The sequence below is a fragment of the Gobius niger genome (genome assembly GCF_951799975.1).
Source record: "Gobius niger genome assembly, chromosome: 4".
Lineage (NCBI taxonomy): Eukaryota > Metazoa > Chordata > Actinopteri > Gobiiformes > Gobiidae > Gobius > Gobius niger.
In genome coordinates, this window is record NC_136855.1 from 24,298,474 (window position 1) to 24,316,544 (window position 18,071).

Below are 18,071 nucleotides of genomic sequence, written 5' to 3' on the forward strand. Positions count from 1 at the left end.
CCCACAGGACTCAGCTTTACACATGGATTAGCCACTCCAAATCTCCCCCCGTCTCTCCTCTCACCTCACCTCTGAGGCACTAGTTTAGATAAAGCATCACCATCTAATTATTTGTTCTAAGAGCACTTTACGCACTTGCCAGGGCTCCAGACTGACATGTCATGTTGGTTGCCTTGGTGCGCCCAAGTGTTTTCGTTAAAGCACAGCAGATTATTATTTAGGTGCATCTCTTTAGAAATGTTTCAAAGTTTCCTACAAACAAGATTCAGTGCTAGTGCTTATTTAACATCTATTGCTCGCTCACTTCATCTTCCATAGTCATACATGTTACATAACTATAAATATTTAGTTTGCATTCATCAATCTCATGTGTCTGAACAATAAAGTGTTACATTTTTGTTTTAACATCACAGCTCTAAAGGAGCGCAGAGTGAGCTGCTCAAGATGTGGCTGTTATAAAATGTGCAGAGCTCAAGGATGAAGCAGAAACTGAATATTTTAAATCAATGGCTCAATTACTTCACTCAGCTCAATGTTAGGCATTTATTATGTTTTTTGTTTTGTTTTTGTTTTTAAAAACACCGTTTCTAATAGTCTGTTAATAAAATGGTTTGCCCTTTTTTGAACATCATCTTGGTTTTGCTATTCGAGTGATCAATATCTGGGGTTGAGCTTCAAAAGCTGTCAAGATAGTATTAAACATGTGTTCCTCGACAGATCCTTCCAGGATAATTTGTACAATCACTTCAACTGAACATGATACAAACTCTACATGTAGTCTGTGTTGAAGACTGACGTTTTGCTATACAGAGAAACAACTGCTTGGATTTCAAATCAAATTTGCAAGTGCTTGACTGTGGGACAAATTGATATGCAAATAAATGATCTTCAAATGCCCATTGATACAGAATTGTCACTTCCATTAGAGCATGTTCAATAATGAGTTGAGCAGATTGTAAGGGTGAATGGGACCATCCATTAGAGTTCAGGCAGTAAAGTGCAAGTCATTCTGGTCTCAGAACAACTTGACTGGCCATTCACCTTCATTAACTGAATTATTTATTTGCATTCAAGCGATCGAACCCCACGGGATACATTGAAGGAGGCAAAGACAAGGGCAGAAGGACTTTTAGTCGCCTGGACATGAACCAATTCAACTATTTTCTTTCAGTTTTTTTTTAATGTAGATTATGTGTAATAAGTAAATTGCCTTGACTGAAATATGTTGGTGCGAAGCGGGAGAACATGTCCATTACCATCTGATTTGGGAAAAAAACAATCTGTCCTAAGAAAAAAAAAAAAAAAGTCTTTGTGTACAACTTTACCCACATGTAGCCTGACATAAATGCCCAGATAAACAACTATGTGCCGCCCTCCCGGCATATGGTTAATCTCGCAGACATCTACGTGTGAGATCTGCATACTTTCACCCCAGTATTAAATACAGCCTTGTAGGGCAAGGCTTCCGCCCTTGAAATGTCACAGAAGTAATAATTTTGCAGCTCTGCTGCCATCTATTGGAGTATAAAATTCAAAGAAAATAGTGTAGCGCAAACAGCCAGTATTTCTCAAACCATTTCTCCAGATTAGATATGAAAACTTAAACATGCTGAAACTGCTATTTGTAAACTAAGAACTTGTATGTGTCCCAGGAAAACCATTTCAACATTTCTAAGGGTTTCAAACAAAGTGCCATCTCATGAAATTTGGACCTTCCCAGTACCAGGCCTATATCACAAGTGAAGCAACAGTTTTTTTTCACAAGCTTTGCAGACTGTCACCTTTTTGGTTCCTGCACACTTTGCTTTTGTGGATGAGCGCGTCTCCCTGTTGTATGAACCATCACAAGTGTGTAGTGGCTTGTTTCACTGTTTACTGCCAGTAAATCATGTCTTAAGAAACTTACATGCTAAATACCTGAATTTTTTTTAATCTATCAAGGGTACAAAACATCTTTTTCCTCGTTTAGATTATAAACTGAAGCTGGTTTGCGGGGAGGCTATTGTTAAAAGTGTTAAGTCGGGCGGCCCTTAATGATTAGTGAAAAAAAATGACACTCATGTGTGGAATTGCAGATGACCAAGTACCACCTGAGGAGGCCATAGTACCACAGTGCCCTAAATAATTTCTACTTCAATAGTATATGTACATGCCTTCATTTAGTTAGTTCAAGAGTGAAAAAGTCAAATTGTATTTAAACAATTTATTTTGCAAAGGCTTAGGATTATTTTCACTTCTTTTTCTCCACATCTTGCTCAGCAGCTTCTTTAGCCCTCTTGGCACGAATACCAAAAAGTCGTGCATTGGCACGGGCCATACGCAAGCTGGCAAAAGCCTTGAAGTTCTTCTCATCTTCAGAGATGACGCGGGCCTTCTCTTTCTTGTGCACCTGAGGGAAGAGAGATACATTTATTTCACGTCAGGTAACAATGACCAAACAACAAATCATAGATAAATGCTTTTAAACTTACAGTTCTGATGGGCATGACTGGACCAGGAAGTTGAGTTGCCATTTTTAGTTCCTCCTCCTATAAAAACATGCGTTTGTTAAATGTGACAAATCAACTTGTCTTCTTGAAACACATCCATATGAATACATGAATCATGCTCAATGAGGCAAGTTTAGGAAACTGATATTCAAATCACCCAACTACAATTCAAAACTTATTTGGCATAAAAAAAGAATGCCGATCTCAATTGTGGATTTGATCATTTTCCATAACACATGCATATAGCCAAACAATGACCAATCTTATAAACCACAATTAAAACTGCTTTCCACAGCAGTCTCATTTTAAGGGGGTTTACGCTGCACGATTTTGGCAGTCTGACGATCACTGAGATCGACCAATCAGACAGGAACAAAGCTTTGATGGCAATCTGCGACCGACATCAGGCAGGGTCTGATATTTTAGCGCACTTGTCACAAAGTGAGCCATTATCTCACTGCAGTCACAATCTCTGTCAAGGGTCTCTACAAAGTGCATCAATGCACCTTAAAAGAAATGGAGCCCAGGCATGAACAGGACCGCATTTTACTTTCCCTGCAATTTTCGGAGATAAACTTCGCTAGCGAGCCGCACTTGCTTCAGCTAAACACACACCCGAGTCTGAAACTCAATGATAAAGTTTGCTTGTAGCTGCGATTTTCACTGATTCATCCAACTGTGGAGATGAGGCCAAGCTCCTGATTTTACACTGCCGACATCTTGCAATGCAACATTACAAATCCAAGATTAAAAAACATTAAAAACACATTTTCCATTGTCTCATCCAAATTCCAAAGGAAGGTGCCGTTTCTGCCAAAAATGGGCAAGAAACGATTTTGAAGTCGCTTGACGATGGAGATTGACCACAGTAAAGACTGCGATTTTGATCAAATTTGGATTAATTGTTCAACCCTATGTGATATTTGTTGAAACAAGCATCAAGGGAATATATAGTGGGTTGCTTGCATCGTGGAAAAAACGGTTGCACCCACATACTGCATTCATCGGACAGCTCTGACACAGTATACTTACAGTGCTGTCTCCTTTCTTAGGAGCAGAAGCCTTCCTGGGGAACAAGATGAGCTTGGAGCGGTACTCCTTTAGACGCTGCACATTGGCCTGTAGAGATTCTGTGGATCTGTTACGACGGCGTGAGTCAACCGCAATGCCAATAGTGCGGGCAGTCCTCTTGTGGATGCCAGCTGCCTACAGAAAATAAAGAGGCACATTCAATTTCATGTGGTAATCATTCAAGATAAACTACAGTCATTCAAATTAGCAGTCATCAGAAAAAGGGTTCAAGTTTTTCATCAAGAAAATACAGCGATTCCGGAGATTTGTCATCATCTGACTGCTGCTCACAAATAAAAACATGTAAGATGTATTTATCAGCCAATTCCGATCAGCAAATTGACACCACACATTCTGGCCACATTCAATGTCAACCATAGTATCAATCGTTTTAGTACAGGTAAAAGAATCTAAGGCCAATAAAACTTAGACCTGTGTTTTCACATGATCCAACATGGGCCAAAGTAATTCTACATAATGGGGATAAATAGTCTATTTTGTTGGTTCAAGGATCTTTAATTTACCTTCAGCTCTTCAAGTGTGAAACCACGTCCAGCGCGAACCTTGGTGTGATACCGGATTGTGGGACATCTAACCTGAGGCCTCAAAGGTCCAGCAACCGGGCGAGGTGCAATGCGTCTAGCCTTGGCCTGACGTGCCTTTCTCCTAGATATGAAGAAAGACTGATGAAGATACAACACAAATGTGCACGCCACTCAAAAGGAGTCAGAGACATTCATACATGCAAGTTATGGACTATAAATGCAGCCAGACGATACAGTCAGTTCGTTCACATAGAAAAGGACTTGCATTTATCAGTCTTTACACCTATTCCTTTACTCACACATTGACATGGCTTATGTTATTAGCATTTAGCTGTGCGTTAGCTCTTCAGTGGAGGTTTTCGCCACCTCTTACCTGCGGATCTTTCTGGCTGGCTGGTTGAACCATGTGCGCACTCTTTTCTGCCAGTCTTTGTGGAAGTGAGGATTCAGGATCATTCCATTCCGGCTGGGGGCCATGACTGCCTATTTCCCTGTAACACAGCGTGGCACACGGGCATGAGCTGAGGGACATGCCGGCACCTAGACTTGCGATATGCTAACAGGCTAATGTGTATGTTTTAGCTTACGTATGCAATCGACATTTACCAAGATACTGACCGGCACTTTGGGATTAAGGATAACTCTATGTATAACTCTATAGTTTAAACATTTTATCATTGAAACAGCAATAGCAATGCTTAAGCTAACATAATGCAACGGCCACAGTCAGAGCAGCAGCTACCTCGAAACCGGTGAAATACATATAATCACAACGGTACGTGTCGAACAAATCACTTTTTCAGATTACAGACGAAACACTGATTTGTGTAATGTATCGGACACCCAGTAACAATGCTTAAATACGGCGGATTGAGGCAGATTGTTAGAGAAAATAGCGCAGTACCTACTAGGGAGGAAAATGGCCGAGAGGAAAAGGAAGTGACGTCGCGGTGAGTTGTGGGATATGCATCAGCCAGCCAATGGTTGAACCCGCCTGGTACAATCAATTTGCACTGGCTTTAAAGCTGGATTATGGAACTTTTTAAAATTAGTTTTAACTTTGTATACTTGATGTAAGTGTGCATTTAACCTTTCAGTGATCCAGCAGCGAAAAGTAGCCAAATAACTACTCATGTAAGAAAGTTCTACTTGAGTATGGGTGATTGTTCGTCTGAGTTATGTTTCAGAAAGGACAATAATTATGAGAAACAGTCAAAGAAAAGGCCATAAAAGGAATAATTCTGAAGAATGAAGTACACAAAACACAAAGTAGGCCTACATTTATTTCTTTAATGTCAATATGAAGCTCTTCTCAGATGTATACAGTAGACTGAGCAACTACTTTTTTTTTCTTTTTTTACCCATGTGAGTACAGATACTACCCTTATAATTTGAATCTAGAAGAAGTATAAAAATAGTACTTTACTTTGAAAAGTTACTTAAATGTATATGAGAAAATGTACACCCACCTCTGGGCTACAGGCATTATCAGCTTACAACCACCATGTGTGCAGATGGAGTGAATCATGAACTACTGTAGGGCTTTGAGAAGATTTTTAATGTAAATCTGCATTAAATTATCGATTATACATCAGAGCACTTGGAGCAGGAACCCCCATACTGGAGGATTATTACTGTATTTTATAGAATGGGGATCATCCATCCTTAGGGCTGTCATCACTACATCGACTTATCGTTCAATAAATTACTGATAAACAATACATTTTTGGGTTACATTTTTATCGCTTGAAATATGCATTTCACTTTTTTACCCAAAGTAAGTTGTGTTTCATTGCATTCCATGTTCATTGTGGGATATTTCAAGATTAAGTATTAAATCTTTTGAGTAAGATTAGTGCTTGATTGTCATTTTCAAGCTTTAGTTTCTTTCTGTTGCCTTATAAGGTCTTGATAATATTGTTTATCGCGATAGGTTCCTACGTCAATATATCAAACTTGAGATTTTGTTATTGTGACAGGCCAATCCTTCCCCATTCAGGCATCTATAGGACTTCCAAACAGGGCCTTATCATACGGCACTGTTTGGTGTCCTAAATGTTAGAGTGACCTGCTGCAGCACATCTCTCCCCCCTCCCTTTCATGTGTGAAGCGCTTTGGGACTGTGACTTATACAAATGAGATTCTCTCTTCCGGTATCCACTCCCTACAATGTTCATCCTTATTCCTTAATTTGCCCTATAGTTGGTGGTGGTAAACTAAGATATTCTACTTAAGCGAGTCTGCCAATCGGTGCCATCAGCTCCTCTGCCCACCAACCCCTTCATCATAGGCCGGCTCACTCTACCGTCTGAGCCACGGTCACCTGATAGCACAGACTCTTTTGGTATATCAGACTAAAGAGACCCAATGGCACAATGACCCCTGGGGAACTAAAATCCATGATAATCCATGGATATAAAAGTGAACAAAATGTATATTTTATATATGAAACCTAATCAAAAATAAGACCGGCTGAAAGGTAGTAAAAATGTTCTTTTTTGTTTTGCCCTATGTGTCTGTGTAGTTAACACTATATGAGCATCCGATCATTACTGTATTGTGGCACCTAGAACACCTCTCAGGTGGATCTGCTCGTCATAATGTTGGAAACCATTGTTAGAGGATAACATTAAATCGCTATTTATCATACTGGGTCAGGCTGTACTATCTCTGTCATAGCCTTGACTGTGCTGCTCAGGCGCCCACTCTCTGCCACTGAATGCTTGCGTATCAGTATGACGCTCTGAGAGGGTATTTATCCCTCTTCTGTGGAAGCATAGACAGACTTGAATGGTAGGACTAGCGCAATGTCTCGAGTTCATGTCTCCGGGTCCCGCACCAATGGTAAATAAACTTCTCCTGCATAAGACATCCAGACTGCTGCCTGTCATTCATCTATCCTCTCGGACACCATTGTTATTTCTCTAACAACCATCAGGACCATAACGGTTACATTTTTTCGGAAAAGAGAATAAAAGTTTCTTCAACCTTTCAGTGTCCCATGTTTGCCGCTCTCTTGCGAAGTCCAAACAGCAGTTCTGCGGCGTTAGAGGAAACAAGGCCTTTGGAGACGTTTTTTTAATTTCTTTTTATGATGTTGGACCTCACCTCTTACTTTTAATGTTAACTTTTTTTGTGTGCATATCTTGGGGGCTAAATAAAAAATAAAATTTCACATAGTAAAAGGGTCTGAGCCTACCCATATAATTATTAAAAAACGAATCTCCAGCCTGTCTCACAGTAATATTGCTTCACTGGATAAAGTTACAAAGCGTCTGAGGTCCCCAGGGGCCCCGTAGGTCTGAACCTCAGACTTCAGACCTTATTTTGGTAACCACAAGAATATCTCGCTTTGTTAAAGCTTATTAGCAAAGCCGATATAATGGTTCATGGGACTATTTTTCTACTATAGTGTCCCAATTTCTTTGTCTACAGTGTGCAGGTGATTGAAGGGTGTTATCAATATGCCTCATAAGTTGAACAGAATAATACTAATTATGAAGTGAACTAAATGGATCAGTCCAAACAGTCAATGTTCTGGAGAGCCCCTTCATTAATCATTGATCAGCCTGACTCTGCAATCTCAGACTATCTCCCACTAAGGGCAAAGGTTAAGGTGGTGCACTAATACAATACAAACGGAAATGCTTGTCAGTACCATAGACAGTATATAAAGAAGGTCAGTACAGAGGACACTGGAACTCAAACAAGGACAAATAATGTTTGTACAAGTTTATTACATTAATGTGGCATTTTCCCATAAAAAAGTGATATTCTTACTATTCAATTTTAGTAAAATGTGTTACAGAGAAATTAAATTATTTCAAAATCAAAATAAATATTACAGAAAAGGGAGTTGAAAGGCGGGTTAGTAAACATGCCTACAGATCATTGACGTTTAGAAGTTCAAAACATCAACGATCTTAATCCTCCAGTGATTTAACAAATTTATCATATGCACTTTGATCCATGAGAGCATCAAGTTCTTCAGGCTTTTCAATATTCATTTTGATTAGCCACCCTAAGAAAAGAAACATTGAACATGTTTTAATCTTTCTCATATGTAATTGTACTATGCCATTAATATTAAAACAGTTGAAAGCCTTTACTTCCATTTGCCTCCCAACTATCTCAAACATTTTTCTGAAAATTACAGGATGTTGACTAATATAAGCATACCTTCTCCGTAACAATCCTTGTTCACTAGTCCAGGATTTTCTGCAAGCTCTGTGTTGATTTCAGACACTTCTCCAGTGAGAGGTGAATACAGTTCGCTGGCAGCTTTAACACTTTCCAATGCACCAAATTCCTCTTAAACACAAACAGTTGTAGTTATTAGTTGTAGTGATATTAATTTATACAACATAGTATTAAACATGCAGTTATGCTGAGGGTCCATACCCATTTGTTCAAGTTTTTGGCCAACTTCTGGGAGGCCACAATAAACCACATCGCCCAATGCTTCCTGCAAAATGCAAAACATAAAAGCAATGCAGGTTGCAATAAGATATTAAAAGATTTTTTTATTGTCAATTCATATGAATCGAAATTTTCGTTTTGCTCAAGGTGTTGAGGGCTGGGGGTGAGGGGTGGAAGCACAGACAGGGCAGGGAAAGAAAGGAGTTCAGCCTCCTGATAGCCTGGTGGATAAAACTGTGTCTTGTTTTCTTTTAAAAAATCTTGGGAGTAGCTAATACTATAGAGTCCAGACCTGGGAGGGTGGGATTGCAGAGCAGTTAGGTCAGAAAGTCACTGATGGTGACTATGACTGAGACTGGGAAGTCACAGCTTATGTGTTGTATGAATGTGCGTGTGGCACTTTTATTGAGCACTACCAATTCTGTTACATATGTTGTGAGGTTGGGCATTCAATTTCATTATTAACCATTTAATTATCAGTAGACTTTTAACAGATTGACATTGAACTTCTGTTATCGACTGACCCAAACAGCCATAAAAAAGTGAATTTGATAGTACAGTAAAACTAGGAACAAAGTGTAGTACAAAAGTCCATCTACTGTAGTTGGTATCTAAAATTAGATAGCTATGAGAGACCCTCTGAACATTGCAATAAATCATCTTTTACAATAGCTTTTTTCACAACTTACCTGGGCATAATTACTGATACCAACAGCGCCAATGCTGCCTTCTACTCGTACCCACTCATGCTTATCTGTGAACTTTAGTGCTGCAGAGACAACAAAGAATGGTCCATTATAAAATATAATTCAACAATAACTCATTCCACAATAGAGAGATGAATGAAAAGAACAGTATGTGTTATTTTATATGATTAACACATGGTTTAGTAAATTCAACTCCCAGGATCTAAATGGAATAACCATGTGACAGTGAAGAAGTGAAACTAGTTTTGTAGCTCTGTGCTACAAGTTAGGACTGATCCTTCTAACGACAAGTTTCAACCAGATGATGAAATATGACGCAGAAAAAATGGATAATGAAGAGGCTGAGGTGAGCGTTGGATCAAAACACGTGTTTTTATCCTAAGCAGGAGCACGCGACAGTAATTTCCGGTGGTTCCTCATAGATTTTGGAGCAATGACAATGGCCAATCACAATATGCATATAAATATACAAGTGCATGAATTTAAAACGCAATTCCAAATTCACCAACCAAATGGTGATGTTTTTTTCCACAAATTACACAAGCAGTAATCAGGCGCATTCCTCGGCTCCATTGTGGCAGGGTCACCACTATGTAAACTGGAGTTTAGACAGGAATGCGAGCGGCAGCTTCACTGGGAAAGTCGAAACAACTTTTGAAGTGTCGTTTACCTGTGGACAGAGTAGAGCTGGAGCTCAGGGTCCGCGGGGCAACGCTTCTTAAAAGCAGCCGAGCTGCTGAAAACTGCGCTGTTCCCAGGGGCTGAATGAACCTGGGAGAAAAGTTTACAGACAGGCTCCGCAGCGCTGCTCTCATCGCCATCTTCCCTCTGTGTGACAACACTTTTAACGAGTGCACACTACACTTGGCCGCGGGAGCGCGCACCATCCCATCACAAGAAGGGCGTGCACATCCGCGACTCCCACAGGGGAGTGTAGGAGAAGGCTCCAGGCATATGCACTTTGAACAGCTAGGGCAGATGTGTATAGAGATCACAGGATGCATGATTATAGATTTATATTCTGTTTATTCAGTTATTAACCAGTTTTGGATTATAACACCTCCTTGGTCAAACATTACCCCCCAATACCAAAAACAACTTGTATCAGTACAGCCTGTCTTCTGAGGACACCAGTTGCAGGTTTTTACACAACCAGGAGATATTGCATTGATGGTAAGGTAGAAATACAAAATTGTCATTATTGTTTACAATAGGAACATGTCAAATCATAAAGTTAAGAACCAATCCCTGGACACACAAACATGAATAAAACAACAATCTACAAACTCTTTCCACAGTGAGGAAAAGTGTCAGATCCTGTTGCAGTGAAGCACGTGTCATGTTGTCAGACAGAAGTGCCCTCTGCTGGGGCCGAGGTCTTGTTGTCATCTGGCTTCATGGCTGGGAAGAGCAGCACCTCCTACAAGACAAAGCTAGTCATTACATCATGCATCCAGAGAAGGGCTTCAAGTTGCTGTATGTCAATTTAGTCCTACGTAAATGTTTATAGTGTCCCCAGTGGCTACATTAATAAAGGAAAGGACAGCTTTACCTTGATATTGTTCGAGTCAGTGAGGAACATGGCGAGGCGATCAATTCCCATGCCCCAGCCAGCAGTGGGTGGCAGACCATATTCCAGTGCAGTGCAGAAGTTGTCATCAATAAACATGGCTTCATCATCACCCTCAGCTTTGGCCTGTTAAAGATAGGTTGATAATAACAATAGCTTGACTTGATAAAAAAAAAGAAAAGAAAAAAGACTTTATTACAAAGCAGATGTGGCAGTACATACCTTGGCTTGCTGCTCAAAAAGCTCCCTCTGTCTAATTGGGTCATTCAACTCTGTGTATGCATTGCAGACCTCTTTCTTCATCACAAAGAGCTCAAAACGCTCAGTAAGGCCCTTTTGTGTCCTGTGCCTGTGACCGCAAACCACATCAGTCAGATTCCTTTCTATATATCTATATATCTATAAATATAAATATAAATAATATCATATATATATATCATATTCAGAATAATTGAATACTTATCCCTACCATTTGGCCAGAGGGCTCATGATTTGAGGGTGCTCACAGATGAATGTTGGATTGATGCATGTAACTTCTAGAAAATCACCTACCAACTAAAGAAAAATCCAACATAAGCATTGCACCACCATCCACATTGTTAAAGCAAAAATGCCCAAATGAGAAGAGCACCTTGTCAAGTAGACGTGCTGTGGTTCTTGGTGGAGGACATTCAATCCCTCTTTGGGCGCACAAGTCGTCAAAGAATTTGCGCGTTTCTATAATGTAAATAAACCAAGCAACAGATTCACAGAAATCATAAAATCAGGCTTGTAATAATAGACAACTTAGCCAGCTCGATACTTACCATCAGAATCATAAGAGTCACTAGGTGGGAATTTAACCCCCATAATCTTTGCAAGGTCATTTGTCATGCTCAGTCTTTTGAATGGTGGGGTGAAGTCAATCTCATAGGCCTGACCCTCTGGTCCATCAGGGTGATAGGTTACTTTGTATCCACCAGTGATGTGCTTCACCATTCCTGACAAAAACAGAAGACATATTAGCTCAAACAGCAGAAATATAAACAGGAGTCAGGGGAAACTTAAAAACAAAACATCAAGGGAGATTAAGTCAACTTGAAGGGACTTTCAGTCTGAGAGCTGTTTTCGATTAACACAGCTCTCGAATCTTTAGATTTGCACTAAACACGTTTTAGACCATACTTTAAGTATTTTCAATGAACTTATACAAGTAAAAATTGTTGAGCAATGTCAAAATTTTCAATAAATTCAGATTTAATGCCAGTTTGAATGCTTTGACATGCAAGTCCTTGATTTTTGTCACAAATAGTAACTTTTAATACTTTTAAATGCCCCGCAGAAACACTGTTTTAATATATATGTGCTGCACCACAGGATGTTTAGAATATTCATTTGACAAATTGGATCAGTTATTAGCATCAAGGTACTTCTCTTCCTCAGCCCCCTAACTGGACAGTAAAGCTTTCGTCTCCATGTATCGTTTTAAGTGCATGTCCTTCACACGCAGTAACTGACATCAACTTCACTGCATTTAGCCAGGAGAGAGAAATTACCACAGTTCAACATTAGGGAAGCATGCATGTGTATGCGTGTTGCCCCATTTACAAGGGCAATGTTGATCTGGGAATAGACTCGGTGATCAGATAATTGTCACATGCACAGAAGCTGTGGCATTTGGACTGAGGTAGACAGTGCAAGTGATTCCAAACTAGTAAATACTGCTAAAATGTGTGTGCTCTCGCGCCGGCACACAAAGCCCAAGACATTTGATGACTTGTTAAATGCAACATGAGCCACCAGGCTGTCAGTTGAAGAACGACTTACCTGAGAGGAGTTTCTCTGTGATGTCCATAAGGTCATGGTAATCTGCATAAGCCATGTAGAACTCACAAGTGGTAAATTCAGGGTTGTGGGTTAAATCGATGCCTTCATTTCGAAACTGACGTCCAATTTCATAAACTCTGTCCATTCCTCCAACTACAAGCATCTGTGGAAATGATTTTAAATCTCAGACTAAGAGACCTTTCCTCTTTAACATAGACAAAAATATGAAACTGACCTTATGGTAAAGCTCAGGAGCGATTCTCATGAACAGGTTCATATCAAGCTCATTGTGGTAAGTAACAAATGGACGGGCGACTGCTCCACCGGGGATCAGGTTCATCATTGGGGTCTCAATCTTTAAGTACAAACAAAAATATATTGCATATATTTGTAAACAATGCTCACAATATGACAGCAAATACATATATATATATATATATATATATATATATGTTTATATAAAATAAAACCTCTAAGAATCCCATCTGGTCCAGAAAATTGCGTAGATAAGTAATGATCTTGGCGCGGGTTATGAATTTCTGCCGCACATAGTCGTTAAGGATCAAGTCTAAATATCGCTGACGGAAACGAGTTTCCTGCAAGACAGAGACCAAACACCATAAGAAAATCAATACATTCATTACACAATTTGATATTGCTGCATAAAATCTGGCATGCAAATTTGGTATAATGGCTGTAATAATAATGTAGTCTCTATCCAAGCAACATAAATACTGACAGGAAAGAAATACCTTGTCTTTAAGGCCAAAATGAAGGTGAGGCAACATGTGTAAGCACGGTGACAACAGGGTCATTTCAGAGGGGATGATGCTCAACTCTCCCTTTTTGGTTTTTCCTGGATTCCCGCGAACACCAATGATGTCACCTCTCCGAAGCTTGTTGTTAATTGCAACAAAATCCTCCTCAGATTTGTAGTTTCTAACAATAAAAGAAAAACTTAAGACTGCGTTTGTGTATTGAACAGTTTTCCATTTCAGTTGCATCAGTTTCTATTTTAGTCACTGGTCAAATCACAATGAAATTATACTCCTCCTGAGACTAAGGGGTTTTCACACCAGTGTTCCTTTTGTCAACGATGATGAAGTTTTCTTTTTGTTATTTTTTTCATGACGATAGGGCAACAGTGACGAGCTAAACATAGCACTTTACTAGTGAAAACATTTTGAGTAACCCGTGAGCTTTTGTTGATGAGACTGAAAAAACTGGTCTGTCTGACTAGTGTAGTTTATGTGATGTGCAGGTACATGCCGTATAGCCACTAGAAGACCTGAGCAAATCAAAGTTTTGCGCAGTGTTTTTTTTTTTCTTTTCCACTTAGAAACCAGCATTAAGTCCATAATGAACTTCAGCAGATGGGTCCTTTCTTTGCACGTTTTCCTCGTGTTTGAGTATGTTTCCTCTGTCTCTTGCCTACTGTGTTCTTTAAACATTAAGTTAAATTTGAGAAAATGCAAATATCGTCTTTTGAAACTTTTACATACAAGCTTTAACACATCTTTGTTGCAAAATTCATGTTCCATGATTCTATTCAGAAATCATGTTTAGTTTATCCTGCAATCTCAGATCATTTCCCAACATAAATAATAGGTATATATCTTATTAAACACCTAATAAAAATTCAAATAATGAGAGATTTATTAATGAAACTGTCCTTAAAAATTGCAGAGAAATTATGCTTAAACCACTGGTGTGAACACGGACTGAAAAAAATGGTACAACTGAAAGCACTCTCAGGCCAACGCACACAAACCGCTCTGACATGTGTGAAAACATCCATACACTCTTGTATATTATTCTGCATTGGTAGTTCATTGCTAATATTCATCCCTCTCCAAATTGTACCTTGAGTTTGCCATAACTTGTAGCTTGACACCTTCGCCTCTTAGATCATAGAAAATCAGCTTGGCACCTGAAGCTCTCTTGGCATGGACACGTCCTGCCATCGACAGAAAAGTTACATGAATTTAGTTCTAGACAAAAATGTCATTGCATTAATTCCAAAAAAAGTGCATACCTGACACATTAAGGAAAACATCGGACAGCTGGTCCCCTGGTTGTAGATGGCTGTACTTCTCAATGAACTCTGTGAGGGACAAGTCCACATGATACTTGTGGGGGTATGGGTCCTCTCCGGTGCCTTTCAGTGCCTGGATGGCTTGGGTGCGAATCTTGAAGTATTGCTATATAAATATGAAAAAGAAAAATGTATAAAAAGGCATGCTTGAACAAAATTAACTTGAAATCATATTGTCACACTAGTTGAGCGCTTAAGGATTAATACAGAAGTCTTTACATTTGGGTCCAGACTTTCTTCATCCAGTATATCATGTTCTGCATTGTTGCTAGTTTCAGTCTTTTTTTCCACTTGTTCTTTGACTTTGGCCTCTTTCTCGGATGCCTTTTTTTCCGCCTTCATTCGCCTCTTCAACTCACTGACCAGAACAGAGGAAGAAACATTTTAGACACATATATTTCTTGATACAAATGTTGATAGATCAACATCAGTGAAACGAAAGTAGGCTACACCACAAGCATAAAATGGAGACGTATTGCACCAGTGACAAAAGGTTGGTCGATTTTCTCATTAGAACAGAAAAGCCACCAACCTTTTGTCACCTCTCCATTGACTCCCAAAGAATAGTACGGGGACTGCAGATGTACATGGGTGCGCATAATTTAACCATTGCCCACTGACCCCAAGGGCTTGGCACAGCTGCTGTCTGGCTACTCTGACCACACACAGCATTCTGGCTACCAAATTCAGTCGACAAACCTAGGGAGGCAATAGATACACGCATCGACTGTAAGACAAGTAGCAATGTGTAGTCAGCTAACAATTACATGTTATAACGTGGGTACGCCGCCGTTACAGTGATTAACGGTAGCTAACGTAGACAGAAACGTAAACAATAGCATCTAAACTGAAACCGACACAATTCATATATCATGAGCAATATTAAATAACACTGTAATAAGAACTAGCTAATAGTAGAACCGAAAGAAAAACGTGCAGAGGGCATATCTTCGAAGTGGATTTCGGCTCTTGTAGTTTCACTACACTTGCACTGCGTAAGGAAACCAAAAGCCAAGTCTCAACAAAACTACATCTCCCATGACTACCATCACAAGGACTTCTGGGAAATGCAGGCTTAAACCATATGGAGCCCGCCTCTACTTGTGCTTCTTTACCTGATGTAACATTTAGTAATACATACGTGCAATAGTCACATTGCAAGTAGACTGAAGCTTAGAAAGGTGGTCTGTTTCTGTGAGCACGACTAGTAAAAAAACAACACGCAGGTGAGATAGTGAAATGGCTCACTTTTTGCTGAGTTTCTCTCCGTCCGCCGCTGTCGCGTCTGCCATGCTGTTACCGCTCGGTGCCCCAGGGTTGCCAGGTCCCAGCAACAAAATCCGCCCAAAAATATCTGACAGGCGTTCCATCGATTCTGAGCTGCTCTGTCGAGTCGAAGTTAAAGTATCAATGCGCATGTCTTAGTTTCTCGTAGAAAAGGGCTGTTGACTGCTTTTTTCAACAGACAACTATATTGACCAAAGGCAAATCGTTTTAGCAGATACCGCCCCTTTTAGATTGTATCATTCGAGTTTCGGATTACTGATTATTTTTATCCAAAAATTTGCCAAATACAGCAAATTTTACATAAATAACAACATGAACAAAACGTGTGACAAAACCATAGGCATTAATAGCTAGGCAAGGCATAATCTGTTCCAGCCATTTGCACGGCCCTATTGCACGTTGTGGTATGTACGAAGTTTTATGTTATATGTTTTCATGTTTCGGGTCATGATTGCGCTAAAGAACATTTCTAACTATAGCAATAAAACCGATTCTGGTTAAAAGCAGCGCAATTCTGTGGTTTTGCAGCGGACATGGCAACCCTGGCCTCTGCGCTGTATCACCACTAGAGGTTAAAAAAATAATAATAATACAGGTTGAGAACAGAAAGTTGCTGCAGCACTTACTGTTCTCATTTATGGTCACACTGCCCCAACCATAGACTAAACAGCCCATGTTGGGAAAAGGAGAAACAAAACTATATTGTATCCTACTATATGAGTAGGTAATAGCCTACAAAAAATAAAATCCAATGATACCTCCACCTGCGCTCTAATACTGGCACAATCCTCTTCAACTCCTTTATTCCCAGTTCCTTCTGTCTTCATTACCCCCGACACGTGCTATGGAATAACAGTTTGCATTGCAAACATGGACTCTTTCTAATGAAAACATTTTTGAATGAAAGTCATTTTATTGATAATATAGTGTTTTTTTTACAGAGCAACTAAAACACGCAACAAATCAAAGCGGTAAAAGGCTTTAAAATGGGTTGAAGAATTAAACACTGATATATTTCTGCTGAAATATCAGATGATATTTGTGTAAACTAAATCCAAAATGAGTTACTTTGAAGCCAGACTTAAGTAGCACTAAAATGACCATTTTACAATTTTAATTCAAGACGGCTAACTGCAGCTTATATTTTCTTTGAAAGAGCTGCATGTAGGTCTGCCGCATAGCAGTTTTAGGACTTTTGCATCTAGTTTGTACAAACTCCAGAAACTTGGAAAACAATGGGGAAAAAAACATTACAGGATGTATGTTTTTCTGGGAAAAAAACATTTGCAAGATTTTATGACTCACATAGTTTTACTTAATACTCAACTCCCACTTAACGTTATGTTAGACTCCATTTATTAAAGCATGCATCTGATTAAGGCACATAAGCATAGGAATTATAATGTATCACCTTTCCTTTAAGATATGATGATAATAAGAGCCAATCTAATATATGAAATAACTTATTAGAACTAAAAGATAATTAAATTCATGATAAATTGTACACAAATAAATTAGACACTTCTACAAAATATGCACTACAACATTAAAAAGGTCTAGGTCAAAAATGTAAAATGATATTTTAAATACTGGACACACTCGATCCATTTTACAGGTAGAAGCCATTCACAAAAAGCTCCTTACTTCAAAGACAGGTTTCCTTTAAAAATAAGGTCCCTTTAAATTGGTCTCATGAAACTACAATGACAATGACCAATAGGTCTATAGACCTACTTGTTGTGTGTTTGTGTAACATGTTATTAACAAATACTTCTGATTGTCACTATGAGACCAGCCCCTAGTTTATGCAGTCTTGTCCATTGAAACAGGATGTGAAAAGGAAATATGGAAATATTTTTTTTTGTTAGGCATAAACATGGCAAACAACCAGCAATGTGCTGATTACAAAGCCTTCTACCCTACAAGTCATGCACATCTGATGTCAAATCAAATAACTCCTGTGTAATAACATACCTAAAAATAATGCTTATTTTTACCACCTACAGGTGAATCACATTCGACACAACTATTCTTATACAGATTTAGAAATTACAAATCATTGGCAGTACAATGAAGTTGGAC

The 18,071-nt window shown here is 39.2% G+C and overlaps 3 protein-coding genes across 6 annotated transcripts; all 3 read right to left on the reverse strand.

Moving 5' to 3' along the window:
• Positions 1–2,188: 2,188 nt before the first annotated feature.
• Positions 2,189–5,087, reverse strand: rpl13 (ribosomal protein L13). 3 transcript variants are annotated; one of them, XM_079555615.1, is made up of 6 exons: positions 5,010–5,087; positions 4,479–4,596; positions 4,085–4,226; positions 3,522–3,695; positions 2,472–2,528; positions 2,189–2,389 (listed from the first exon to the last, which is right to left on the reverse strand). In XM_079555615.1, the coding sequence occupies exons 2-6, from the start codon at positions 4,580–4,582 to the stop codon at positions 2,231–2,233; spliced, it is 636 nt and encodes a 211-aa protein (XP_079411741.1). In that variant the 5' UTR covers positions 4,583–4,596; positions 5,010–5,087; the 3' UTR covers positions 2,189–2,230. The 3 variants fall into 3 exon arrangements, with proteins under 3 accessions (XP_079411741.1, XP_079411742.1, XP_079411743.1); XM_079555616.1 differs by having other exon boundaries at positions 5,014–5,066; XM_079555617.1 differs by lacking the exon at positions 5,010–5,087 and adding an exon at positions 4,814–4,933.
• Positions 5,088–7,842: 2,755 nt separating this feature from the next.
• On the reverse strand, positions 7,843–10,060 carry gcshb (glycine cleavage system protein H (aminomethyl carrier), b). Its single transcript, XM_079555385.1, has 5 exons — positions 9,902–10,060; positions 9,214–9,293; positions 8,507–8,570; positions 8,285–8,416; positions 7,843–8,126 (listed from the first exon to the last, which is right to left on the reverse strand). Exons 1-5 carry the CDS (start codon positions 10,050–10,052, stop codon positions 8,029–8,031), a joined length of 525 nt encoding a protein of 174 aa, XP_079411511.1. The 5' UTR covers positions 10,053–10,060; the 3' UTR covers positions 7,843–8,028.
• A 195-nt stretch (positions 10,061–10,255) lies between these two features.
• Positions 10,256–16,054, reverse strand: kars1 (lysyl-tRNA synthetase 1). Of its 2 annotated transcripts, XM_079555823.1 has the most exons (15): positions 15,951–16,030; positions 15,235–15,401; positions 14,922–15,060; positions 14,643–14,808; positions 14,471–14,564; positions 13,360–13,546; positions 13,078–13,203; positions 12,843–12,962; positions 12,608–12,770; positions 11,608–11,781; positions 11,433–11,518; positions 11,271–11,356; positions 11,024–11,150; positions 10,784–10,927; positions 10,256–10,651 (listed from the first exon to the last, which is right to left on the reverse strand). In XM_079555823.1, the coding sequence occupies exons 2-15, from the start codon at positions 15,372–15,374 to the stop codon at positions 10,577–10,579; spliced, it is 1,827 nt and encodes a 608-aa protein (XP_079411949.1). In that variant the 5' UTR covers positions 15,375–15,401; positions 15,951–16,030; the 3' UTR covers positions 10,256–10,576. The 2 variants fall into 2 exon arrangements, with proteins under 2 accessions (XP_079411949.1, XP_079411950.1); XM_079555824.1 differs by lacking the exon at positions 15,235–15,401 and having other exon boundaries at positions 15,951–16,054.
• Between the last annotated feature and the right edge of the window lie 2,017 nt (positions 16,055–18,071).